The sequence below is a fragment of the Cnephaeus nilssonii genome (genome assembly GCF_951640355.1).
Source record: "Cnephaeus nilssonii genome assembly, chromosome: 24".
Taxonomy (NCBI): domain Eukaryota; kingdom Metazoa; phylum Chordata; class Mammalia; order Chiroptera; family Vespertilionidae; genus Cnephaeus; species Cnephaeus nilssonii.
Window position 1 is genome coordinate 14,998,236 of NC_137095.1, and position 26,437 is coordinate 15,024,672.

The 26,437-nt window shown below is 51.3% G+C and overlaps 2 protein-coding genes across 4 annotated transcripts; both read right to left on the reverse strand.

The window, feature by feature from the left end:
- Positions 1-815: 815 nt before the first annotated feature.
- Positions 816-6,906, reverse strand: TM2D3 (TM2 domain containing 3). 2 transcript variants are annotated; one of them, XM_079764264.1, is made up of 6 exons: positions 6,796-6,906; positions 6,298-6,390; positions 5,288-5,445; positions 3,949-4,123; positions 3,012-3,087; positions 816-1,557 (listed from the first exon to the last, which is right to left on the reverse strand). In XM_079764264.1, exons 1-6 carry the CDS (start codon positions 6,884-6,886, stop codon positions 1,392-1,394), a joined length of 759 nt encoding a protein of 252 aa, XP_079620390.1. In that variant the 5' UTR covers positions 6,887-6,906; the 3' UTR covers positions 816-1,391. The 2 variants fall into 2 exon arrangements, with proteins under 2 accessions (XP_079620390.1, XP_079620391.1); XM_079764265.1 differs by lacking the exon at positions 6,298-6,390 and having other exon boundaries at positions 6,796-6,892.
- Positions 6,907-7,301: 395 nt separating this feature from the next.
- Positions 7,302-26,392, reverse strand: TARS3 (threonyl-tRNA synthetase 3). 2 transcript variants are annotated; one of them, XM_079763857.1, is made up of 19 exons: positions 25,992-26,392; positions 24,735-24,803; positions 24,326-24,522; positions 23,532-23,655; positions 21,767-21,888; positions 20,842-20,959; positions 20,051-20,115; positions 19,754-19,832; positions 18,535-18,681; positions 17,809-17,907; positions 13,726-13,892; positions 12,827-12,989; positions 12,232-12,369; positions 11,423-11,500; positions 11,237-11,337; positions 10,113-10,217; positions 9,173-9,245; positions 8,444-8,558; positions 7,302-8,266 (listed from the first exon to the last, which is right to left on the reverse strand). In XM_079763857.1, the coding sequence occupies exons 1-19, from the start codon at positions 26,277-26,279 to the stop codon at positions 8,118-8,120; spliced, it is 2,397 nt and encodes a 798-aa protein (XP_079619983.1). In that variant the 5' UTR covers positions 26,280-26,392; the 3' UTR covers positions 7,302-8,117. The 2 variants fall into 2 exon arrangements, 1 of the variants encoding a protein (XP_079619983.1); XR_013813123.1 differs by lacking the exon at positions 9,173-9,245 and having other exon boundaries at positions 8,129-8,266.
- Positions 26,393-26,437: the final 45 nt, after the last annotated feature.

Below are 26,437 nucleotides of genomic sequence, written 5' to 3' on the forward strand. Positions count from 1 at the left end.
AATGATGAGAATCATGGATCGGCTGCCTCCTGCACGCCCCACACTGGGGATCGAGCCTGCAACCCGGGCATGTGCCCTTGACCGGAATCGAACCTGGGACCCTTCAGTCCGCAGGCTGACGCTCTGTCCACTGAGCCAAACCTGCCAGGGCAATAGCTTTTCTTTCCATTAAAGGATCTATAGACTCAAAATCATTCCTCGTGCTAAAACACACTGAACACTCCCCGGTATGCCAACGACCCAGCCAGCGGTGAACACAGCTGACCGTGAACGAGGGCCTGGACTGTGCCCGTCACCGCTATGCAGACACCCATGCAGCTCACACTCGTGTTGCTCGAGGGTCAACTGTATTTTCATCCACAGTTGGGAACCCCTGTATCTGCAGGGCTGACTGAACTCCCACGTGGATATTCGACCGCCCCGGATTGGCGCCCTCACCCTGTGCTGTGCAGGGGTCAATTATGCACCTGTTGGAAGCGAGCGATGCCCTGAAAAAGGCACGTTTCACCTCTTTTTTTGTTAATCTCACCCAAGGGTATTTTTCTATTGATTTTGAGAGAGAGTGGAAGGGAAGGGGGAGAGACAGAGAGAGGAACATCCATGTGAGAGGACACATCAACTGGTTGCCTCTTGCATGCACCCCAACCAGGGCCGGGGATCGAGCCTGCAACTGAGGTACGTGCCCTTGCCCGGAATCGAACCCAGGACCCTTTAGTCCCCAGGCCAAACCGGCGAGGGCACATTTTACCTCTTAATGGTAACAGCTGCTACGATTACTCAGGATGATCTATTAATACAGAAAACAGTCTCTAATGTTTCTTAAAGCCAGTTATAACTTTATTAATTTTTCCGTCTCCTCACAACCCTTTGCATTACTAATCAAGTCAATCCACAGCCACCAGATCTGTAAGCTCTGGGTCACTTTAAACCGTCACAGACGAAGACCAGACATACATACGACATCGCACAACTCACGGAGCTCTGACGTGCGGGGGGTCACTCTCTGGGCTGAAAATGAACCGGCCCACCTCCCGCGTCACAGCTGAAAGGCTCCTGCAGGCCGAGCCGTCCAGGCCGAGCGCCGAGCGATACACTTCGACTTAAGCAACAGAAAATGAAGCACGGGAACGACATCCATTTCCAATCACTGCAGTGTGCTCCTCCAGTTGAATCGAGTCCCAGTTTTTTCACAGAAAAAAAATACACTTCAGGCAAATGAAACCGAATTCCAGAGAAGCATGGTCCAGTGTTTCCTTCTTTAGTTTTACCTTCATCAAGGCAGGCCACGTACAGATGCTGTACATTAAACACACACCAACGCGTCACTCGCGACAGCCCTTCCTCCGGGCCAAGGCCTTCCAGGCGCCGCTCCCCCGAAGCACAGATCGCCGCTAAATGTAGAGAGAGCCGTCTGCGGGCCCCACGTAGCCGACCCCGATCAGCAGGACGTCGATGAGCGTCCAGATCCCCAGGCCGCCGAAGCTGAAGAGCTTGCCCAGGCCTTCTCTCCACTGGCCCAGGTAGAACCGGTCGGCGCCGAAGCCCCCGAGGGTGATGCTGGAAGACCAAACAGGACCGGATCCACCACACGTCCCCCCAGGTGTGGCTCCATGACCCCGCTGGGCCACACCTGGGAAGGGATCTCCTGACCCCAACCCTCTGTGGGATCACAGGACTAGTACACGCTTTGCAACTCCAAATATTTTCGATCTCGATCCTCGGTGAGAGCAGCGTATGTGAAGGGCTGGCTTTAAGTTAGACACGGGCTTTTGACTGCGGGGGGCTGACACCCCTACCCTGTGTCGTTCAAGGGCCAGATGTAATCACGGGCCAGAGACTTAAATTTCCAGAGTAAACATACGACCTTTGGCTAGACTGAGACCTAAAGTTTCCCTTTAAAGAAAAGTAATGCCCTCTTTGCAGTTTATTCTGGAAAACAGCACGTCCCTAGAACAGAGCGTTGGCACCGGGAGGCAGGCAGCCCACCCCCCTGCTGCCCGGGTCCAGCCGTTTCAGTCTCTCATCTCTAAAAACTTAGTGAGGGCCCAGCCGGCCTGGCTCACAGGGTGAGCATCGACCTGTGAACCGAGAGGCTGCAGTGCAATTCCCGGTCAGGGCTCATGCCTGGGCTGTGGGCTCGATCCCCAGTAAGGGGTGTGCAGGAGGCAGCCGATCCATGATGTTCCTCTCTCTCATCACTGATGTTTCTCTCTCCCTCTCCTCCCTTCCTCTCTGAAGTCACTAAAAATATATATATATATTTTAAAATTTAGTGTTAGGAATAAATGACTTTCAAGATTCCTTCCCATGCAAAGATCTAACACTATTCGGACAAGTTCTCACTGGATTTCTTTTAAAGCTTTTGCGATGGGACGTTTCAGAGCATGCAAGTAAAGAGAACAGCACACCGGGCCCAGCTCCCACCCCACACCGACACACGGCCAGCCCTGCCCCGGCCAGGCTGCGGCCACAGGGTCCCGGGCTCTAACTCTGAACCCTCAGCTGGAGGGGGCACAGCGCTGTAATTAGTGCATCATTTAAGTACAATTTTTTTTTTTTTTTGCAAAACTGTTGAAAAGTTGAACAAATACAAGCATGTGAAAATATAAGTCTGTAATTATTTCAGGATGGTGGGGTGACAGGTGGTGTTACCGTTTTTCTTTGATCATTTTCACCTTCCTGGTGGTCAGCATGGAGCATGCAGTACTTTCATAATAAAGGAGAAAGTTAAGCACACACATCGTAAACCCGCCTGTTGCTAACAGCACGCAGGGTTTACTGGCTCGCGGTACGTCAGGGGGGGCCTCAGTGGCTCTGATGCTCTGTAATGACTCCGCTAAGGCATGTGCGGGCTTCCTGGGAGAGAGAACTCCTGCCACAACCCCACAAAGGGCTGCTCTGACCCCCGAGCAACTCCCACAGCCATTTCCTCGGGTCTGAGCTCCGTGTCTGGAAGATTCCACTGACCCCACCAATTCCCACCGGCCTCCTAGCTCACTGTAACAGCTCACCTCAGAGCCAGGGCCGTGGACCACTTGTAGCCGCCGGTCCAGTTGCAATAGAGCATCTTGGGAAACGTCCGGTTACCTTTAAGGAAAAAGAAAACTCTCCATTTAGACACCTGGGTTCAAACATACCCTTACACAGAGACTTGACGGAACTAGTGGTCTTGTAACTAAAAATCTAAAAGTCAGCCTCCTTACAACAATGCCCACTACGGTGAGTGGTAAAAAGAAAGACAGACCTGCCCTGGCTGGTTTGGCTCAGTGGATAGAGCACTGGCCTGCAGACTGAGGGGTCCCAGGTTCGAGTCCGGTCAAGGGCACATGCCTGGATTGTGGGCTTGATCCCCAATGGGGGACATGCGGGAGGCAGCCAATCCATGATTCTCTCTCTTCCCTCTCCCTTCCTCTCAGAAATCAATAAAGATATATTAAAAAAAAAAAAAAAAAAGGAAGAAAAAAAGACCTGATCATCCCTAAGCGCAGACTTAAAATTTAAATGTTAGGTCAGGCTCGGCCAGCGTGGCTCCGTGGTTGAGCATCAACCTATGAACCAGGAGGTCACGATTCAATTCCCAGTCAGAGCACATGCCCAGTAGGGAGTGTGCAAGAGGCAGCAGATCAATGTTATGGTCTCACACGAATGTTTCTCTCTTCTCCCTTCCTCTCTCTCTAAAAAGTAACAAACTATTTAATGACAGCGCATTAAACTTCACGCCTTACGGATTTTGTCATTTTATTGCTACATTTTAAAAGATAAGAGCATGGCAAATGTTCTGGATTTTTATGGTTCCTTTTCATATTAATGAAACTTGGCAGAACTCCCAAGTGCTGATGAATGCTTCTGGTGAAATAATTTGAACTGGATTCCCAAATGTGTGATTAAGGCTCCATAAGCAAGCCGAGAGAGAAACGCCTCGCTCTGCAGTCCCGCGGACCCGCTCACCCAGGCAGTGCACGTGGTCCCGCACCGTGCAGTTGGCGGTGTAGCGCTGCCGGGGACAGGACACCGTCATGCAGCTGGTGGAGTTGGAGCACTCGTAGTCAGTCTCGGGAAGCTGCCAGCAAAACCGGCAAGTCATGTTGATGACGAAGTGCTTTTGGGATCTGAAGTCCTGATCCTACGTGGCAGAGGACACAGAACTCATCAGTCATCACAGAGCAGCTCATTAGTATGTCAACAAAACTACCCAGTCAGATGGCACAGTGTGCCAGATACTTCATGATCTGGCAGGAAGTGGCAAGAAAATATCTGGACACAAACCATTACGTATCCAAAGCAAATATATAAGGTATGATCCTATAATAATAAAAATATACACCCATATATATACAGGAAAAACACCTAGAGAAACGCACATCAAAATCACTAAGGTTATTTCGGGGTGGGGAGATGAGGTCATCCCTTTACCAGGGTAACTCTGTAATAACCAAGCATACTTTTATACAAAACAGTAGGAAGTTTTATAAAGCCAGAGCATGCACAGCTGAAGGACAGAGGGAACATCTGTTCAAGGTCACTGAACTGCAAGTTCAGAGTCGAGTCCAGGCCCCGCCGGTCTCAAATCGCCCCTAACATCCCCACTCCAGTCCCGGGCTGTCACTGCTGCTCCCAACACGAGCACGTGATCCACCCACAGGCACCCCAGAAAATCATCAGCTCAGGAGACCCACGAGCAGGGACTCAGCACGTGTTCACTGGGGGCCTGAGCTGCGGAGACCAGACTTTTCAATTCCACTGTTGGCAGTCATTATTTTGTTTTCTGCTCACACAAGGAGCGCGTGTTCTCTGTAAGTTGTACATTTGGAAATTGCAGAGGGAAAAACCAGTAACCTCTGCAGAGAGACCCAATCTTAATTTTTTTTCAATTTTTTTCTGTAATATAGGTTCACAGAAGTGGACTTACACTGAACGCATTTTGTAACCTTTCTTACCTGCACATGACATTATATTGTCATACGTACTTATTTTTTAAAAATATATTTTATTGATTTTTTAGAGAGAGGAAGGGAGAGGGATAGCTAGAAACATAGATGAGAAACATCGATCAGCTGCCTCCTGCACACCCCCTACTGGGGATGTGCCCGCAACCAAGGTACATGCCCTTGACCGGAATCGAACCCGGGACCCTTGAGTCTGCAGGCCGACGTTCCATCCACTGAGCCAAACCGGTTAGGTCGAGAGCACTTTCTTTCAGAACTTTTCCTGTCCTCTGGTCTAAACTCTCCCTCGAGCTCCAGGTTTACAGCGAGTTTACTTAGAACAGGTCGGTGGCAGCACTTACAACACAGGTCACAGAAGGCTTGACTGTGCAGTCAAAGGTGACAGGCTTCCCGTAGACACAGGAGAAGTTCGTCCTGCACTCCACACAGTCGGCAGGGAGCCTGCTGCACAAGCCATTGCTCGGGCACTTCATCACGTAGGGCGGGATATCGGTGCTTTCTGCGAGAGGCCAGAGAGAAGCTTATTCTCTTAGAGCGCTGATTTAAAACACACACACCCCATTTTCTAAGGTTACGGGGCATGATGGTTAGCAAGGAAGAGACTAGGCTGGAATGGAAAAAGCAAAGCTGGAGCCAGAGACAGCTGCAATTACAGCAGGGCTCTGCCACCAGCCGGCTCTGTGACCCCATGAACAGCTCCATAGCTTAGAAAACAGCACTGAGCCCAGCCTGGGTGGCTCAGTGGTTGAGCACTGACCTATGAACCAGGAGGTCACAGTTCCATTCCCGGTCAGGGCACATGCCCGGGTTGCGGGCTTGATCCCCAATAGGGGCCACCCCCCACTGCCCTCCCAGTCCTCCCAGCCTCCCCAGCCCAGCTCCAGCTCCTCGTTCCACGCCCACGCTAAGGGAGCCCACGGGGAAAGTAGGACATCCAGAAAATGGCAGCACCACTATAATAGCGTAATTCTCATAAAACTAAGTTCTCGCTTCTAAGCACATAGTTCTTCATGTAAGAAATATTACATAGCCCAGCCGGTGTGGCTCGGTGGTTGAGCGTCGACCTATGAACCCAGGAGGTCACGGTTCCATTTCCGGTCAGGGCACATGCCCGGGTTGCGGGCTTGATCCCCAGTCCGGGGGCGTGCAGAAGGCAACCCATCCACGATTCTCTCTCATCATGGATGTTTCTATCCGTCTCCCTTCCTCTCTCTGAAATCAATTAAAAAAAAAAGGGTGGGTGGGAAGGAAAGTGGTTTCATATACTAAAAGACATGTTATCCACAAAAAGCGAGGGAGAACCCAGCAGATGTAAGGACACACATTTCCCGGAACACAAACCGTCTAGTACCTGCTGCCCTGGGAACCATTGTGAAAGGGCGCGTTGCGCCCGGATCCCTTATGGCCCGAGCCAGCGGCTGCGAATGCTCTACATTTAAGGATCCTACAATCAGAGAAACAGGTTACCCTGGGACATGAACATCTCCGTGTGTGGGCCAAGGCAGGGTCCACGCCACGCCATGACTTGCTCGTGAAAAACCTCACAACTCCACTGCCCAGAAAACGGAAGGAGGAGACGCCAATAGGGTCAACACCCATTGAGGTCCGGGGGCAACGAGGGAGCAAAGCGCGGTGTCGGGACCCGCCCCGCAGCCCGGGCCGCGCCCCGCGAGCCCTCCGGGTGGAACTTGCGGCCCAGGTGTCCCCGCGCGGGGGGGCGTCCCCCGACCGGCGGCCAGACTCGGGCCGCAGCGCCCGGCCACCCCCCCGCCCTCTTCCCGTAGGTCTCGGGGGTCCCCCGGCCACCCAGCCAGACCCAGACCCGACGTGGCCCCGGCCGTGAACTCACCACCGCCCGACAAGATGTAAAACTGCGAGAGGAAGAGCAGCACACGGCAGAGGCGGCCCAGGACCCCCGGCCGGCCCGCCGCAGCCGCCATCTTGCCGGCGTGACGCACTTCCGGGGCGCAGGCTAGAGATCTTTTGAGGGGCGGGGCGCCGGCCTGCGCGCCGGAAAGGGAGGAGCCGGGAGCGCTTCGGCCCCGCCCCCTCACCCCGAGGGGATCCAGGGCGCAGGCGCAAGGTGACTCTGGCAGCTGGGACGCTGACTGGTTGCCTTGGTTTCCAAGCGCCTCCTGTGCCCAAGGAAGAGGCGCTCGCCCCTCTCATTGGGACAGAAAGGCACACCTGAAATGGCAAAGCAGAGGCGGGCACGTTGGCGAGTTGGCACCATTCCTAGGTGGCTGGATAGGTATGTTTAGACAAAAGCCGCCATGTGCTAGGTACTGTGCGACAGTTTGGATGACATTCCATTGCCTTTCATACTCAAAAGGCCTAATTTGCAGATGAAGAAACTGGGGCCCAAACTGTGTGGGAAGCGACTGAGGCTCTCGGGTGGGCCAGGTGGCCCCGCGATCCTGGGGCTGGCCCAGCCTCTACCCAGCTGGCATCTCTCCGCAGCTGCTGTGGGTTCAAGACACTTGTGACGTCCAGACGTTCCTCTAAGACTGGGAGAGGCGGGACGTTAAGTGAGCAGGATTCCACGCCCCCAGGTACCGGGACAGGAGCCCTGGATGTCAGATGAGGGTCCAAAGCCTGGGTCCCTCCCTGGAGGCCAACCTTGGGGAGGGGAGACAGCCGCCCAGGCATCCTGCGTGCTCAGGTGGCAAACAGTCGATTCCACAATATATGAACCTGAGTCCTTTGTCAATAACCCAATGTTTGGTATTAGCTTCTCTTGTGGTTGTTGGTTAATTAAAACAAACGAGAACATACTGTTACTAGAAAATAAGATGTTCTGCCATTTTCTAAAGAGCTTGCAGACTTTTATTTAAAACCTATATTTTGAAAATCACAAATCTTAGCAATAACACCTCATAATCCTCATTTCCTGGTATTTCCCTTTTTTTCAATCAATAACATTTTCCCATATAAGTGTCTCAAGACACTTGGGAAATTAGAAATTTCCCCAAGCTTGTTCTCAGACACATTAGTGAATTGAACTTCGTACATATCGGCTACTCATTCATTGTCTCCTCTTCCACCGCCCCCAGCAGAGGAACCATCAGTGTCCCAAAGTTCTCAGAAGTACTAACTTTAATTAAGGAAAATGCATTTTGGGGGGGCGGGTGTCAAAACAAGGTTACACAGAAGGGAGAGCAAGGAAGGACTTCAGAACTCCTCCTCAGCATTTAGCGTACGCGATTTCTTGAGATTCTTCAATTTATCGATGGCAGAAGCGAGAGACATCTCTCCATGAATTCTGTTGTCCCTTGTTCGAATGTTGACAGCATTGTTTGCTTTTTCCTTTTCTCCAACCACTGTGGAGAAGAAAGGGAAATAACATTGTAAATCAACAATTTAGAAAAGATTGAGCGAGCAGTCACATGACCGGTGTCTTGCGTTTTTCTTCAGTATGGAATTAAAGTGCTTTTGGAATTAAAGTGCAAAAAAAACAACAACAAGCATTTAGGAGAACAGATGCAACTTTAAATTACCGAAAATAAAATTATACTGAGCCAGCTGGGCGTTCCGGATTTTCTTATTTAGTGTACAGCTATGATCTAAATCGACGTCAGCCATGAATCCTTCTTCAAAAAATGTGCTGGATACCTACAAGAATAGAAAATGCTCTATTATTGTGTCGGCCTGTGGACTGAAGGGTCCCAGGTTTGATTCCGGTCAAGGGCACATGCTCGGGTTGTGGGCTCGACCTCCAGTAGGGGGCGTGCAGGAGGCAGCCTATCAGTGATTCTCATCATTGATGTTTCTCTCTCTCTCTCTCTCCCTTTCCCTTCCTCTCTGAAATCAATAAAAACATATTAACAACAGAAAGAAGTCTTTGTTGTCTTAAGCTGCTAAATTTTGGGATAATTTGTGACACAGCAATAGGTAATATAAGTATTCTGTCCTAATAGAGCCACATGGAAAAGAGTAACAAATGTGAGATGTTCTAAAACAGCAATTTCTCAAAAAAAAACAAAACATTAAGAAATAAAATAGTACTGATACAGTAGATAGGCATGTTTCAGGTGTTACTCCCAATGGCTGAAAACATGGGTTGGCAAGTGAATGTGTTAGTTATGCGGTATTTTAAGGCATGAATGCATTTCAAGTAAAAAAAAATCTTCACACACTAGATGCCAAGATTATTCTGTACTTTGTTGTGTACTTAGATTGGACAGTAGGCGACAAGTAGGTGTGTCGTTCAATGCGTCTGATTTTACCTGAAGTGCATACTTGTCACAAGTGGGCCCCACAGGGATGACCATCACCTGACGAGGAGACAGCCAGAAAGGCCTGAGAAATAGAAAATACGTGTATTTTCAGAATGACCATTTGTTACATGATTAAAAATAACCAAAGATTTTTTATGAGCTTTCTCACTCAATAGTTTTTTTAAAAAAATACTTGATTTCAGAGAGGAAGGGAGAGGGATTGAGAGAGACATCAATGATGAGAGAGAATCATGGATCAGCTGCCTCCTGCACGCCCCACACTGGGGATGGAGCACGCAACCCCGGGCATGTGTCCTTGACCAGAATGGAAACTGGGACCTTTCAGTCTGCGGGCCGACGCTGTATCCACTGAGCCACACCAGCCAGGGCTCATCATTGATGTTTCTATCTCTCTCTCCCTTCCCCTCCTCTCTGAAATCAATTTAAAATAAATATATATATATATTTTACACTCGCACTTGAGGGCATTTCACTTCGCCCCTAAGCGGGGCTGGGCTTGGGGAGCAGTTCTCTTTGGTTTGTGCCAACGTGCTGTTCAGGGCCATTTGTGCTGCAGGGTTTCCTCCAAAGCCAGTGGTCACAGGGCCCCCCATGAGGTAAACACCACGGGATGAAGGAGGGATGGCAGGAGGGGGTACCCCCCTGGGAGTGTGGGCCTTGTGATTCCCAGATTCCAACTTTCAAAGGCGTGAAATAGTGAGAAGATGACTCTATAACACTACTGAGTTCCCCAAAAGGTAAATGAGACCGTTTCCTGTCGCCGGCCTTTCTTTTCTGGTTCGGCAGAGGTAACGGGAGTTTTTTACTTGCCTCGGGGACACAGGCTAATGATAAGGCAGGAGCCACCCGTTTTCTTTCACGTTAGTTTTATCTTTCAGACGTGACTTCTAAGGAATAATAGACATGTTTCCTTTTCCACGTCACTTACCACTTCCCCCCGTAGTTTTCCGACAGGATGGCGATCATTCTCTCCACTGAGCCCAGAACGGCTCGGTGAATGATCACAGGGCTCTTCTTGTCATCCCCGTCCTTACTAGAAAAGGAAAATGACACATTTCAAGGTTCTATTTTTTAAAATATATTTTTTATTGATTTCAGAGGAGAGAGAGAGAGAGAGAGAGAGAGAGAGAGAGAGAGAGAGAGAGAAAGAAACATCAATGATGAGAATAATTGATCGGCTGCCTCCTGCACGCTCCCTAGTGGGGATCGAGCCCCCAACCCGGGCATGTACTCTGACTGGGAATCTAACCACGACCTCCTGGTTCATAGGTGGATGCTCAACCACTGAGCCACACCGGCCGGGCCTGACTGATTTTTGATAAAAGTACAATGGCAAGTCAATGGAGAAAGGATGCTCTCTACAACCAATGATGCTAGAATAATTAGACACCTAGATGTAACCAATGAACTCTGACCTACACTTTCACATCTTAGACAAAAATTGGACTCCAAATGGATTTTAGACCGAAGTGTAAAACTCGAATATTCGAAAACGTTTAAGATAAAACATAGGGGAAATCTTCATTGCCTGTGCTTAGGCAAAGAGTGTGCAGACATGATGCCAAAAACATGATCCATAAGAGAAAAACTCTATAATTTAGACATCAGTGAAATACAAAACTTAAAATGAAAGGGAAAGTGAAGACACTGTCAAAAAAAAAAAAGAAGAAGAAGAAGAAGCTACAGCCCAGCCAGCATGGCTCAGTGGTTGAGTATCCATCTTTGAACTAGGAGGTCACGGTTCAATTCCTGATCAGGGCACATGCCCGGGGTTACAGGCTTGATCCCCAGTAGGGGGTGTACAGGAGGCAACCAATCAATGATTCCCTCTTATCATGGATGTTTCTCTCCCTCTCCCTTCCTCTCCAAAATCAATAACAATATATTTCCATTTTTTTAAAAAAAAGAAGCTACAGCTTAGGAGAAAATACTAGCAAATCCCATATACATCCAAGGGCTTGCATCTAGACTATACAAAGAGCTCTCGACACTCAACAATGCCACGTGACCAGGAGGTCAGTACTGCACTGTTCTCCACTTCGACTCACTCACCTGACGTACGTGAGATTAAACCTCCTCGGGAGCTGGAAGTCCAGCTGGATGGTCGCACACTGATGGGACCTGCCCAGTGCGTCCTTGATGCTGATATCAATCTGCAAAGCAAGTGAGGTCGGCTTAGACACGGTTCCTATTTCTCTTTTCCGCTGACCTCTCTGTTGAAGCATCGGGTCCGCTTACTTTAGGGCCATAAAATGCTCCATCTCCTGGGTTCAGCTTCCACGGTTTTCCAAATTCCGTCAGGCTCTTCTGCAGTTGCTGTGAAGAAAAAGAAAGATGAGGACGTGCCTGGCTGGCGTGTCATCGACCTCTGAACCAGGAGGTCACTGGTTCGACTCCTGGTCGGGGCACATGCCTGGTTGTGGGCTTGATCCCCAGTAGGGGGCGTGCAGGAGGCAGCCGATCAGTGATTCTCTCTCATCATTGCTGTTTCTCTCTCTCCCTTCCTCTCTCTGAAATCAATAAAAATATATTAAAAAAAAAAAAAAACAGAAAAAATTTTAAATTAAAAAAAGAACAAAAAGAACAGCCCTAGCTGGTTCAGCTCAATGGATAGAGCGTTGGCCTGTGAACTGAAGGGTCCCAGGTTCGATTCCAGTCAAGGGCACATGCCTGGTAGGGGGTGTGGGGAGGCAGCTGATCAATGATTCTTTCTCATCATCGATGTTTCTCTCTCTCTCTCTCTCTCTCTCCCCCTTCCTCCCTGAAATCAATAGACATATATTTAAAACAAAAACAAACAATGACAGTGGTTATTAGTGATTGGCACTGGAGAGAGTAAACAAACCTTGGCATGAACTGTGAAGTATGACACGCATGTATGGTGTTGCTGTCATCACCGTGACGCGGAGAGCTGGGTAACTGCGTTCTACAGCTGGCACATTTGTCCCAGAGCCGCCCATGTCCAACCCCCTGCGGGTGCCGCCCTCCGCACCGGGTGACTGCAGCCACGCGGGCGTTCCCCAAACCAGCACTTCGTCCCCACCGACCTTCTCAGCCTCATCCCATAACTCGAGCTCGCCCATGAAGTGTTCCGGCCGCGTTGACAGATTTAATTGAAAGGAGAAGCCGAACGTGGAGTAGACAGACTGCAAGAACTGCAGACATCCCCGGATTTCCTCTTCAATCTGAAACGAGGGCAAAGGAAATGTTTTATCAAAAAAAAAAAATTTTTTTTAAAAATATTTTTATTGATTTCAGCCCTAACTGGTTTGGCTCAGTGGATAGAGCATCGGCCTGCAGACTGAAGGGTCCCGGGGTTCAATTCCAGTCAAAGGCACATGCCCGGGTGACAGGCTCGGTCCCTGTTAGGGGGCGTGCAGGAGGCTGCTGATCCATGATTCTCTCATCATTGATGTTTCTCTCTCGCTCTCTCTCTTAAGTAAAATATATATATATTTAAAAGTGATTACTGATCTGTGACCCCAATTTGAGAATCACAGACTGTGATGCTGAAGGAGACCTCAGGAGACCTCAGAGACGAGACTGAACTCTGTAGTTCACAGCGACTCCGAGGGACTGAGAGATGCTGTGAGATCAGGCCCCACGAGTGGGCGCCGCCCGGGCCCCGGCCTCACCGCTCACCTGCTCCACGGTGCAGAAGATGTGGGCGTCGTCCTGCTGGAAGCGCCGAACCCGGGTCAGGCCACTCAAGGTTCCCGACAGTTCGTTTCTATGAAGAACCCCAAAGTCGGCAAATCGAATGGGCATTTCCCTCCAAGACCGCGGGCGGTGGGCAAACATGATACTGGAAAAGAGGCGGCGACACACAGCTCTCACTCAGCGGGAGACGGTGAAGCGATGAGCGAAATCGTAACAAGTTATGATGAAGCCTCCAGACGTGTCCCTTTTCATTCTGGTCCTTAGATCACGAGCTTTAAAGAAATTTCTTCTCCTGCGTTACCGCCCCTTGGATTTGCATGGCTCCGGTGCCCTAAGAACCTGTCTACCATCTCTCCCAGAATGCATCTCTCCCAGAATGCAGCCTCCTGCTCCCATTCACCCAGGGGATTCCCACTCACCGTTTACAACTCATTTCAAAGGCCCTTTTTTTTTTTTTAAAGAATAGGTTATTGCCTGGCTGGTGTCGCTCAGTGGTTGAGCGTCAACTTATGAACCAGGAGGTCACAGTTCGATTCCCTGTCAGGGCACATGCCTGGGTTGCAGATCCCCAGTGTGGGGCGTGCAGGAGGCAGCCAATCCATGATTCTCTCTCATCACTGATGTTTATATCTCTTCTTCCCTCTCCCTTCCTCTCTGAAATCAATGAAAAAATATTTTTTAAAGAAAGACTAGTTTATTGATATTTAGAGAGTGGGGAAGGGAGAGGGAGAGAAACATCCATGTGAGAGGGAAATATCCATCGAACCCACAATCCGGGCATGTGCCCTGACCGGGAATTGAACCGGTGACCTCTCGGTGCACAGACGACGCCCAACCCCCTGAGCCACACCGGCCGGGCCTGCTTGACGGTTAATACTCACCAGTGCCCCGGACAGTTCATGGGTTTGAGGGCAAACGTGTCCTTGTCCACATCAAAGGTGAACATGTTCTGGCTGTAGTGCTGCCAGTGGCCCGAGGCCTCCCAGAGCTTACTGTTGAGCACGTTGGGGGAGAGCACTTCCGTGAAGTCTCGGTGGTGGTATTCCTCCTGCGAGGGAAGGCAGGGAGAGGTCAACGCCGCGCAGAGTCCTGTGTGAGCGCCCGTGTGGACTCGGGGTCACCTCGTGTCCACTTGCGAGGAACGTGCCCTCAGTGCTGGGTGTGGTCCCTTCGGGATCGTGAAAGGTGAACGCACACGCTCTATTTTTCACGTTCGGTCTGTTTGTTTTACAGTATACGACAGCGTATGATGCTTTAATTCTTTGTGAATTAGCAGTTGGAATGCTACACAGAGAGCGTTTATAAAAGCATAAACCTCCAAGGCCAACGAGAAAGGAGAGGAGGTGAAAGCTGCATTCTTTAGAATCAGGAAGGCAGGTCAGGGTCGCCTCCGCCGACCTGGGAGAGCTGAAACCAAACAGGAGGATCTGAAGCATGCCTACTTCAGCTGATAGAGGCTTCTAGGACCCACGATTATTATTATTATTATTATTATTATTATTATTAGAGGCCCAGTGCACGAAATTCGTGCATGGGGGTGTGTGTCCCTCAGCCCAGCCTGCAACCTCTCCAATCTGGGACCCTTTGGGGGATGTCCAACTGCTAGTTTAAGGGATAGGGCCTAAACCGGCAGTCGGACATCCCTCTCACAATCCTGGACTGCTGGCTCCTAATTGCTCACCTGCCTGCCTGCCTGGTTGCCCCTAACTGGCCCCTCCCTGCTGGCCTGGTCGCTCCTAACTGCCCCTTCCCCCGCCGGCCTAGTCACTCCTCACGGCCCCCCTGCTGGCCTGGTCGCCCCACACAGACTGCTTGTTCAGTCATTTGGTCATCCCTCACTAACCCCCCTGCCAGCCTGGTCGTAGGCAGCCATCTTGTGAGGATGTGAGGGTTAATTTGCATATTACCTCTTTATTATATAGGAGGATTATTATTGAAATTTTTTAAAAGTTATTTTTACAGAGAGAGGAAAGGAGAGGGAGAGAGGGATAGAAACATCGATGAGAGGGAAACATCAATAGGCTGCCTCCTGCACGCCCCACACTGGGGATCGAGCCTGCAACCTGGGCACGTGCCCTGACCGGGAATTGAACAGCGACCTCCTGGTTCATAGGTTGATGCTTAACCACTGAGCCACGCCGGCCAGGCTGTAGGACTCACATGTTTAAGGCACCGGTTCTGTCCCCTCTAGAAAATAGCACTGCCATTCTGATACCCTTCGCCACGTCTATGCTTTCTCTCTCGGGAAGCTTTTAGAATATTTTCTTTCTCTCTCAAGCTCCAGAATCTCTCGGTAATGTGCCTCGGTGGCCAAGGACAGCATGCTTTCACACACAAAACCCCGACACCAGACCTGCCTCTGCGGGGAGCGGACACCGTCCCTTGCCCACGTGGGGCCCGACGCTACGGAACCCACAGGCAGAGCACGACCGGCTCTCTGGGCAGGATGACGGCCCGATTCCTGGGGACACGGGCACACAGCAGAGTGAGAAGGACCACGTCTGGGGTGCAGGGAGCAGCCTCAGCGCTTCCATATCCCACAATGGCCAGCGGAGAACCCCAGGGACCCAGCAAAGACAGGCCCACTAAGAACCGGGCCCCTGGGGAGAAGATGGAGGTCACCCGCTGTCATGGGTGGAGCGGTATCCCTCCTCCGGAGAAGCTAGGTGGGAGCGCAGAACGCGACCTGATTTGACAACAGTCTTTATCGAGGTGGTCAAGGTCAGAGGTCACCGGAGTGGGTCTTAATCTAATGGGACAGGCGTCCTCATAAAAAGAGGAGTTTTGGAGAGGAAGAGAGAGAGAGAGAGGATCATGTAGAGGAAGGTGATGTGAAGACACGCAGGGAGAGCGCCAGGGGAAGGCAGGAGACTGGAGTGAGGCACTGACCCGCCAGAAAAGCCCAGCGTGACGGACACGCCACCCCTGGCTGAGGAAAGGCAGGGAGGACGGGCTCCCCGCGGGTCTCAGAGGGAGCACGGCTCTGCCAGCGCCTGAATTTCACGCTTCCGGCCTCGGAACAGGAAAAGGACACATTCCTGCTGTAGGCCACCCGTTTGTGTGTGTGTGTGTGTGTGTGTGTGTTGTTTAAATATCTTTTTATTGATTTCAGAGAGGAAGGGAGAGGGAAAGAGAAAGAAACATCAATGATGAGAGAGAATCATGGATTGGCTGCCTCCTGCACGCCCACTACTGAGGATCAAGCCCACAACCCGGGCATGTGCTCTGACCGGGAATCGAACCGTGACCTCCTGGTTCCTAGGTCAGCGCTCCACCACTGAGCCACATTGGCCAGGCCGATTTTGCAGCTTTCTGTGTGTGCTGCATGCACAGGCCACTTCCCTCAGCCAAGGCATCCACCTCGGCTATGTCTGCCCCCCATGCCCATCCCAAGACGGGGGCGCAGGCCTCCCCCCAGCACCCTTACCTTGGCATGAGAGGCCTGGGGCCGTGTGTCTAAAGGGCTGTGCACCCTGCACCGCACACAGTGAGGCCTGGGGCCGCCCCCCGCCAGCTCTGTGTCGCTTCTACGAGAGACAAGAGATCCCGGTAAGGCCGCCCGGAGGCTCTGCCTCGTCTCAGCGCACTCCTCCCGCGGCCTGGAGAGTTCGAGGTGCCAGGGGCCGGGATGCTTTCCCAGCAAAGACGGCGCATTGAGATCAGCAGTCATGACGGTCCTTGCCCCCCGCTGGCGCCTCTGATCAGTCAGTGATTCCTCAAGCCTCGCCGCCCTGCCCTCTGATCGCCTCCTACAGCTTCACGGGAAAGGCACAGCCCAGGTGAGCGAGCCCAGCGTGGGCAGCGTCCAGGGGCGCAGCACGAGAAGAGGGGACAAAACGAGACGAGTGACTCAGACAGAAGCACCAGCACACGCCACGTGCTCTGTCCCGGGGAAGTTGTTCTTCTTTTTAAAAAAATGTATTTTTACTGATTTCAGAGAGGGGAAGGGAGAGGGAGAGAGAGAGAAACGTCAATGATGAGAGAGAATCATGTTTGGGCTGCTTCCTGCACGCCCCCTACTGGGGATCGAGCTTGCTCCCCGGGCATGTGCCCTGACCGGGAATCAAACCCTGACCTCCTGGTTCAGAGGTCGATGCTCAACAACGGAGCCACGCCGGCCGGGCTCTTCAGGAAGCTCTTGAAGAAAGTGCTTCGCCAAATGTGAGGGATAAGCAAGGAGGAGGAAGATGCGACATCAGGAGAGAAGAGCATCAGCACAGGATGCGAAGAGGGCAGTCGCCAGGACGACGACAGGAAGAAGCCTGAAGACATCGCTCTGGAGCGAGAAGACCCGATGGACAGACAACAGAATCACCAAGGGACCCCCAGATCGTCAGAGTGTGCCGCAGGGGCTTTGGGGGGTCCTGACGGATGGCAGAGGGCGAACTCGTGGACCTGGTCGCTGGTTCATGGTGACAAAGACCAAGAGCGCAGGAAAGGGACGTCACCCCGCAGTCCGCGTGGTCACCTGCAGCAGCAGCCACCGCACACGGTCCGTCCCGTGACGGACGCTAGCCCACGCGTGTGTCCTACCACTGAGCACCTTACAGAGCTCTTTCCCTCTTTGCTCTGGAGCTGCCCGATCTCACCAGACGCCGAAGGGGCCCCGGGACCCCGGCCTGGGCCACAGTGAGAAGCAGTCTCCCTGGCTGAGCATCCTGTGCCAGCACCACACCCCCGCCCCTCCCAGGAGGAGCCCCTCACTGCGCCGGACGCTCACCTCTGCGTGGCACGTGCTCTAGAAGATTACATCTGATGCGGTAAAACCCGAGGATGCACTTCATTTAGGAAAATGCAAATCACCTCGACGTTTTTATTAGAAGGCGCCATCCGGTACCGGGCTCCAAATTCTTACTGTGACTAACACACAGTCCATGGGCGTGCCTGGCCATGCGACCAGGAGAGGGGAGAGTGGAAGGCGAGACGGAGCCGAACGAGGGAGGGAGCGCTCAGGGTCCACTTACGCGGATGAAGTCCACCAGCGTGTTGTAAATGCAGGCTCCCCGGGGCAGGAAGAAACAGCTTCCGGGACTCAGGTCGTGGAAAAAGAAAAGCTCCTGATCCTGAAATGAAACCGTAACGGGACGTCAAGTTCCACTGCGGGTGCTTCATGTTTGCTGTACACGTGACATGCTAGGTATAACATGTGCACGGTCCCCATGCCCATCCCCAACCACTGTATCCAGAGTCCCTCAGGACTTCCACCCAACTGTCCCCAACGGCACATGGGAAACGACGCTTTGTATGGATCGTCTCACTACGCTCTGAGCGGTAGCTTTTGCTTCGCCTTCTATTTCCTGCTACTTTCTCACTTGGCATCTTGGGACGATAGATGCCATGGGGAGAAAACACTGCAAAAAGACCAGAAATATTCCCCGCTGGCCCGGCCCGTGTGGCTCAGAGGTTGAGCATCAACCCATGAACTGGGTTCGATTCCTGGTCAGGGCACAGGCCCGGGTTGCGGGCTCGATCCCCAGTAGGGGGCGTGCAGGAGGCAGCCGGTCCATGATTCTCTCTCCTCGTTGATGTTTCTCTATCTCTCTTTCTGAAATCAATACAATATATATTTTAAAAGATATTTAAGCACATAGGAGGAGAAATGGTATTTTTGGGACACTTTCGTTTTGGGACAGAATGGCGAGCCGACAAAGGCCCGCTCCATCTCAGGGGGGATGAGACGCGAGGCCCACCTTCCCGATCCTCCTGTGGTCTCGGCTCCTGGCCTCCTCCTGGGCCTCCTCCCAGGCTCTCATCATCTTGCTCTCGGGGAAGGACACCCCATAGATCCGCTGCAGCGCTTCCATGGCGGGGCTGCCCTCCCAGTGGGTGGAGGAATTCTAAGCATCCAACAGCGTTTCGGTGAGCGTAGCTGACATTCGGTTATAAATAAAGTCTGTCTTGCATATGCACAGCTTTCCAATATAGCATCAACACAGCTTACATGACAGTGACTTTCTATAGCGCTGGAAAGACGCTTTAGTTGGTTCTAACTAAACCTTCCCCGTCCAAATCCATCAGTAAATTACGTAAAGAGCCCAGCCGGGGTGGCTCAGTGGTTAAGTGTCAACCTATTAACCAGGAGGTCACAGTTCGATTCCTGGTCAGGGCACATGCCCGGGTTGTGGGCTTGGTCCCCTGTGTGGGGCGTAGAAGAGGCAGGCGATGGATGATTTTCTATCATCATTGATGTTTCTATCTCCTTTCCCTCTCCCTTTCTCTCTGTCTAAAAACCAATTAAAAAAAAAGAAAAAAAAAAGAAGACATATAGCCCTAGTTGGTTTGGCTCAGTGGATAGAGCGTTGGCCTGTGGACTGAAGAGTCCCGGATTCTATTCCAGTCAGGGCACATGCCGGGGTTGTGGGCTCGATCCCCAGTGTGGGGCGTGCAGGAGGCAGCTGATCCATGATTCTCTCTCATCACTGATATTTCTATCCCTCTCTCCCTCTCCCTTCCTCTCTGAAATCAATAAATCAATAAAATATATATATATATATACACACATATATATATGTATGTATATATGTAAATTTAAAAAGACATATAAAAACCCCCCAGTATGTACCACAATATCATAACCAGTTAACTGCCATAACATTTTGAATTTAATTTAAAAAGGTCCGCCGCTTGCATCTATAGAAGCTTGTGGCGTACAAATGGTAGAATATCCTATGGACAAGAAAAATGCACTGTAACGCAGTAAGGTTAAATGAAAATTAAAAGCTACACATAATGTCCTAATCATCAAAATTCTAAAAAAAAAATTACACTGTTTTTAGAAGCCCAGGTAGATATCAAATAGTGAAGGGTTTTTAAAAATAGCATGATGCTCAGATTATAGAACATGTGACTGAAATTCCTAATTATTTAGTGTACCTTCAGTCTGCTCTACTAAGAGCAATAAACCCTTACCTTGAAAATTCTTATGGCTTTAATTTTCCCGGTATGTCTTACGTGGGGGCCTTTACACAGGTCGACGAGTGGGCCGCACCTGTGACGAGATATTTACGACATGGCCAGGGCCATCCCGACAAGACGAAGGAAAAGCAGGGACTTCCCTTTGGTGATAACATTCCCGAGTCCCTCACCGAAGGGACACGCCCACCTGCAAATTTACAGGTAGACCCCCACCCACCCCCGGCAAACTGCTCCTCCTGTTGATGCTCTCAAGAGAACCACTGTGCAGTCTTAAGCTCTGCATGCAATTACCTGTAAACCGTGGTGGTTGGAGTGTTAACCTTCTCGTTCAAAATGCGGCACTTGAACTTATTGTACTACAAAGAAAAGCAAGTTTACGTGTTATGACATAAAACGTTTACGTGGGAAAATGTTCACTTTTTTGCAACCAACCCTGAATAGATGTTTGCTATGTTCTAGGTGCTGAGATCCTGGGGCTAGGAGAGCTCACCGCCCGGTCGGCGTGGCTCCGCGGTCAGAGCATCAGCCTGCAAGCGGGTGGTCGCAGGTTCTATTCCTGGTCAAGGGCACGACCCTGGGCTGCAGGTTCCATCCCCGCCCCTGGTCGGGGTGCATGTGGGAGGCAACCAATTGGTGTGTCTCTCTCCCACCGATGTTTCTCTCTCTCTCTCTGTCCCCCTCCCCCCTCCCTCCCACTCGCTCTAAAAATCAATGGGAAAAATATCCTCGGGTGAGGATTAACAACAAAAAGTTGTTTATGTTAATTACTTTCAATCTTCCTATACCCAGGTTTTCTTCTTCTAAACAGCTTCTTGAAATTATCTGGCCCTTAGCTGGTTTGGCTCAGTGGATAGAGCATCAGCCTGCAGACTGAAGGGTCCCGGGTTTGATTCCGCTCAGGGCACATGTCCCATTGTGGACTCAATCCCCAGTAGGGGGCGTGCAGGAGGCAGCTGATCAATAATTCTCTCTCATCATGGATGTTTTTCTCTCTCTCTTCCTCTCTGAAACCAATAAAATATATATATATATATATATATATATATATATATATATTTTTTTTTTTTTTTTAAATAAATTACCTTAAACATCTCCAGAAGGACGTCCTTGCTGACTTCCAATCTTTCAAAAGGTTGCTTTTCTCTTATAATCGTCTTACAGATGCTCTCCAGCGCCGGCAGCTCTGTGCTGGACACGGCTCTGCAGGGGGAGCAGGCGAGAATCAACACACTGTCCAGTCATCACCTGGGCCTGGTGTGGACTCGGTCCTGTGGCCTTTGTCACTCACCAACACACTTTCTCGGCGGAGGAACTTGGTGGGTTTTTTTTAAATTTATATTTTTATTGATTTCAGAGAGGAAGGGAAAGGGGGAGAGACAGACAGAGAGAGAGAGAGAGAGAAAGAGAGAGAGAGACATCAATGATGAGAGAGAATCACGGATTGCCTGCCTTCTGCACACTCCCTAACTGGGGATCGAGCCCACAACCTGGGCCTGTGCCCTTGACTGGGAATCAAACTGTGACCTCCTGGTTCATAGGTCCACGCTCAACCACGGGAGCCACGCTGGTCAGTTGGAACTTGGTGTTTTGATGCACCGGGACTTCAGAAAATCAGACATTCGTCCGAAGGCAGATAATCCTTTTCCCAGACAGGGAGACGGCCATCAATGGATGGAATGATCTGCCTTCAGTCTCTTCGACGAGGCCTGCAATTTGAAAGCCCCATTGGGCCTGAACGGCGTGGCTCAGTGGTTGAGCGTCAAATTATGAACCAGGAGGTCACAGTTTGATTCCGGGTCAGGGCACACGCCTGGGTTTTGGGCTCCATCCCCGGTGTGAGGAGTGCAGGAGGCAGCCGATCCACGATTCTCTCTCACCATGGATGTTTCTATCCTCCCTCTCCCTTCCTCCCTGAAGTCAATAAAAATGTATCTTTAAAAAAACGTAACCATGATAAAACAACGAGCCCAAAGCACGTGCACTCGGAGTGGACATCAGTGGTGTTACCTGTCTCCGATGAACATGTCGTAATAAAAGCCGCTCTCGATGGGTGGGCCGTAGCACAGGTGGCCTCCGTAGTACAGCTCCATGGCCTCGCCCAGGATGTGGGCGCTGGAGTGCCAGTACACCTGCGGGCAGAGCACACAGACGCACGCGGCTGGCGATCACATCACATCACGCAAAGGCAGAACGGGAGTGAACACATGGGTCGGTGTTAACTCCAGGCCACGGGGCAACATCGACTTGAAAACGAAACCAATGATATCGTCAACCAGAAAGCTGTGTCCTTTTGTAAAATGCCCCTTGTTGCTGGTGTGCACATTTACCAACTTTACAAGAACACTTTTACTCCGTCATTTTCTCCGTGAACTTACCCAGAGGGCAGGAAGTATTTCTCTCCTGTGGTACGTTAGGCGCTACATTGTAAATAGGATCATCCTATGTGATAAAAGGCTAATATGCAAATCGACCAAACGGCAGAACGACCGGTCGCTGTGATGCGCACTGACCACCAGGGGGCAGACGCTCAATGCAGGAGCTGCCCCCCTGGTGGTCGGTGGGCTCCTACAGGGGGAGCGCCGCTCAGCCAGAAGCCGGGCTTACCGCTGGCGAGCTCAGCGGCGGTGGTGGAAGCCTCTCCCACCTCCGCTGCAGGCGGGCAGTAAGGAGTGAGGGGTCCCGGACTGTGAGGGCCCTGCACTGCAAGAGGGATGTCTGACTGTTGGCTTAGGCTGGGGGGATCGGGCCTAAGCCAGCAGGTGGACATCCCCTGAGGGGTCCCGGACTGCGAGAGGGCATAGGCCAGGTTGAGGGATCGCATCGCCACCACCCCCGCCACCCCCAGTGCATGAATCTCATGCACCGGGCCTCTAGTCTTTTAAAATAAAAGCTGGTTTTGCACAGTGGATAGAGCATCAGCCCACGGACTGCAGGGTCCCAGGTTTGATTCCGGTCAAGGCCACATACCTTGATTGCAGGCTTAATCCCCAACGCTGGTTGGGTGCATGTGTAGGAGGCAACCAATCAATGTGTCTCTCACATCGATGTTTCTCTCTGTCTCTCCCCCTCCCTTCTCTCTAAAAATCAATAGAAAAATATCCTCAGGTGAGGATTAACCAGAAAAATAAATAAATTAAGTTAAATTAAAGAGTAAGAGTTTTCTTTATAAAGGACCTTTGAATTTTTCAGTCAAGCAGAAAATGTTTTCACAAAGTCATTAATTTATCATTTTGTAGACTTGAGTTTTCTAGATTTGTTTTGCTATAGGGTTTCTTTCTCACAGATATGCAATCAATATTCATAAATTGGTTGATGTTCACAGTCTTGTTAATATGTTCATAATAATAGGAAAATAAAACTCGGGGGAAAAATAAATCTTTGATGGTAAATTACACTAAAAGAAGCATCAGGCTGGCAGGCGTGGCTCGGTGGTTGAGTGCTGACATGAACCAGGAGGTCACGGTTCGATTCCTGGTCAGGGCACATGCCTGGGTTGCGGGATCAATCCCCAGTAAGGGGCGTGCAGGAGGCAGCTGATCCATGATTCTCTCTCCTTGTTAATGTTTCTATCTGTCTCTTCCTCGTCCTTCCTCTCTGAGATCAGTAAAAAAATATTTTTAAAAAGTTATTGAATACTTATTAAATCGCGATTGACACGTTTTAAACCTTAGAGCACCACAACAACACCACTCCTCGTGCCTGACTTCGACAGGTGGTTTTAGACGCGTTGTGTACAAACCCCAGTCTGGCTGTTGGCTATTGAAATACTCACAGCTTGTGCCTCCTCGTTGTCAAACGTAAGCAGCTCCAGCGTGGAGTCCCCTTCCAGCGGGCGGTCCAGGTCCCACAATTCACCATTGACCTTGGCTATGACGGTGCTTTCGGCCAGTTCTCGACTGGTGAGAAAAAAAATCACCGGGCAGTGAACCTTGTCACAGGCTATCATGATTTGTTAAAGCACAAGAATAAAATCACTCCCAGGGTTTTTTGTTTGTTTGTTTGTTTTTTGAAATCCTCATCCAAGGATGTTTTCCCATTGAATTTTAGAGAGAGTGGAGGGAGGGAGAGAGACAAAAAGAGAGACACATCGATGGGAGAGAGACACATCAATTGGGTGCCTCCTGCACGTGCCCCAACTAGGGCTGGGGATCGAGCCTGCAACCGAGATATGTACACTTGACTGGGAATCGAACCTGGGAACCTTCAGTCCAAGGGCCGATGCTCTAACCACTAGCCACACCGGGCAGGGCAAGAACAACACCTTTTCAACAAGCTCTGGGCCAACACTTACTACTGAACATCAGCATGGGTGGCTCAGGCAGTGGTTGAGCGACGACCTATGAACCAGGAGGTCAGGGTTTGATTCCCGGGTTGCGGGCTGGATCCCCAGTGCGGGGCATGCGGGAGGCAGCCGATCAATGATTCTCTCATCGATGTTTCTCTCTCTCTCTCCCCCTCTCCCTTCTTCTCTCTGAAATCAATGAAAACATATTTTAAAAAAGGCCCAGAATAGCCTAAAAAAACCCCACACAAACCACCTGAAATCTTCTCCAATCTGTGGTTTACCTAATGTCAGCGGCCACTTGGTACGGTGTGGTTTTCCACGCTTCCCCTTCCACGGTCTTCCCGTCAGCCACTCTTACGGTGATGGCATCGCCGGCACGCTCCTCGCTTCCACCGGGGCCGTGTGACAGCTGATGCTCTCTCTTCAATATCTCAAAAAGCGTCAATCTTTCCTTTATGAAGTCTGGTTGATTTTTCACCTGAAAATCATTGGAATGCACTAAGGTTAGCATACGCACCCCACTTTTTTCTTTCAGTTTTTTTCTTTTTAATCTCAGAAAGAGGAAGGGAGAGGGAGAGAGAGAAACTTCAGTGAGGAGAGAGCATCGTGCATCGGCTGCCTCCTGCGCGCCCCGGGGGCGTATTTCGATTGCAGGCAGCATTTTATACTATTTCCAGAGCAACGACTTACCTCGCTGTCAGGCCCCTGTTCCTCCTTCCCATTCTGAATGTCCTTTTCTTGGTTTTGACTAGAAGGAGGCTGGGAGAGAAAGGTAAATGGTAAACAGCTCATGCCCATGACAAGAAAGATCAACACATCTGAGACCCGAGGAAGGAGGGGGGACATGCCAGCAGGCAGAAAGTGCCCCCTGTTTGGGGCTCTTAGCTGGGCTGTCCTGAGCACCCCCTACAGCCCTCAATGGGCAAGTTGTTTTCCTTCCTGTCTGGGAGTTCTCCTATATTCTTGCTAAGAAGAGAATATATATATATATATATATATATATATATATATGTATATATATATATATACATATATATATATGTACATATTTAAAAATATATATATACATATATACATTTATTGGTTTCAGAGAGGAAAGGAGAAGGAGATAAAAACACCCATGATGAGAATCATGGATCAGCTGCCTCCTGCATGCCCCACACCTGGGATGGAGCCCACAACCTGGGCATGTGCTCTGGGAATCGAACCCTGACCTCCTGGTTCATGGGTCGATGCTCAACCACTGAGCCACGCCAGCAGGGCTATTTTTATATACTTATTGTACTTTAAATCTAAATGCATTTAATTATTTTAAAGGCCCCGCCCCCCTAAACTTTAAACAAGTAATATCACTGGAAAATGGTTGTGTGGCGGCCACCAGAGACTCTCAGCCCATGATTTCACGAAGATGCGGATAGGGCACCCTGGTTTTCAAGAACTGTGCCTCCCCACCCCCGGGCCTGAGAAAGCCTTCAAAACGTAGGGGATGTATTACGTTACAGGAAAATAACTTGTCCTTCAATGAAGTAAAATAGTGAAATCCTGCATTAAATAATGATGTTCAATACACAGACCTCAAGACAACAAAACCCCAACGTGCCCAAGCGAAGACCAGAGCTTTCAACACGCCCGCATTTTGGGGGGGGGGGGGGGTCCCCAAGCAAAGGAAATGGCTCTCCCGGCTCCGACAGAATCACGGGCGGCAGCGATGGAAGGCGGGAGCTGAGCGTGCACCCCCAGGTCAGCCCGGCGGCTGCGGGGAAGGCAGGGGTCCCGGGGTAACGGGAGGGCAGGGCACGCCCTGCAGGGACCAGGAAGGACCGCGCCCGCACAGCCCTCAGGGCGCCGCCGGCACCCGCACCTGTCCTTCCCGGGGAGAGACGCGCTCAGGGTGCCCCGCGGGGAGTCCTACCGAGCCCCCCGCGGGGAGTCCCGCCGCCCCGCTACCTGCGCGCCCGCAGCCGCGCGCCCGGCCTCCTCCTGCGCCGCCTGGTGGCTCCGCTCCTCGGCGAGGCACAGCCGCAGGCGGGACAGGCGGCGCCGCAGGTCGTGGTTCTCCGCCCGCAGCTGCGCCACCTCCCGCGTGAGGCAGGGCCCCTCGGCCGGGCCGCGGTCGGGCGCGTTCAGCTGCGCGTCCCGCAGGCGCTGGACCTCGGCCCACAGCCAGCGAATGTCCTCCTCCTGCCGCTGCAGGCGCGAAGCCACCGCCTCGGCCGCCAGGGCCCCGGCCGCCATGGCGCCCGCCTCCCTCAGCGAGGGCGCCGCGCGGGGTGGCAGGTGGTGGGGACAGGGAGGACGAAGGGGCAGCGGGGACCCGACACACCGCGAGGGGCAGGGCGACGGGGAGGGCCGGGGCCATGGGAACTGGGGAGGCGGGGCTGCGGTTACGTACA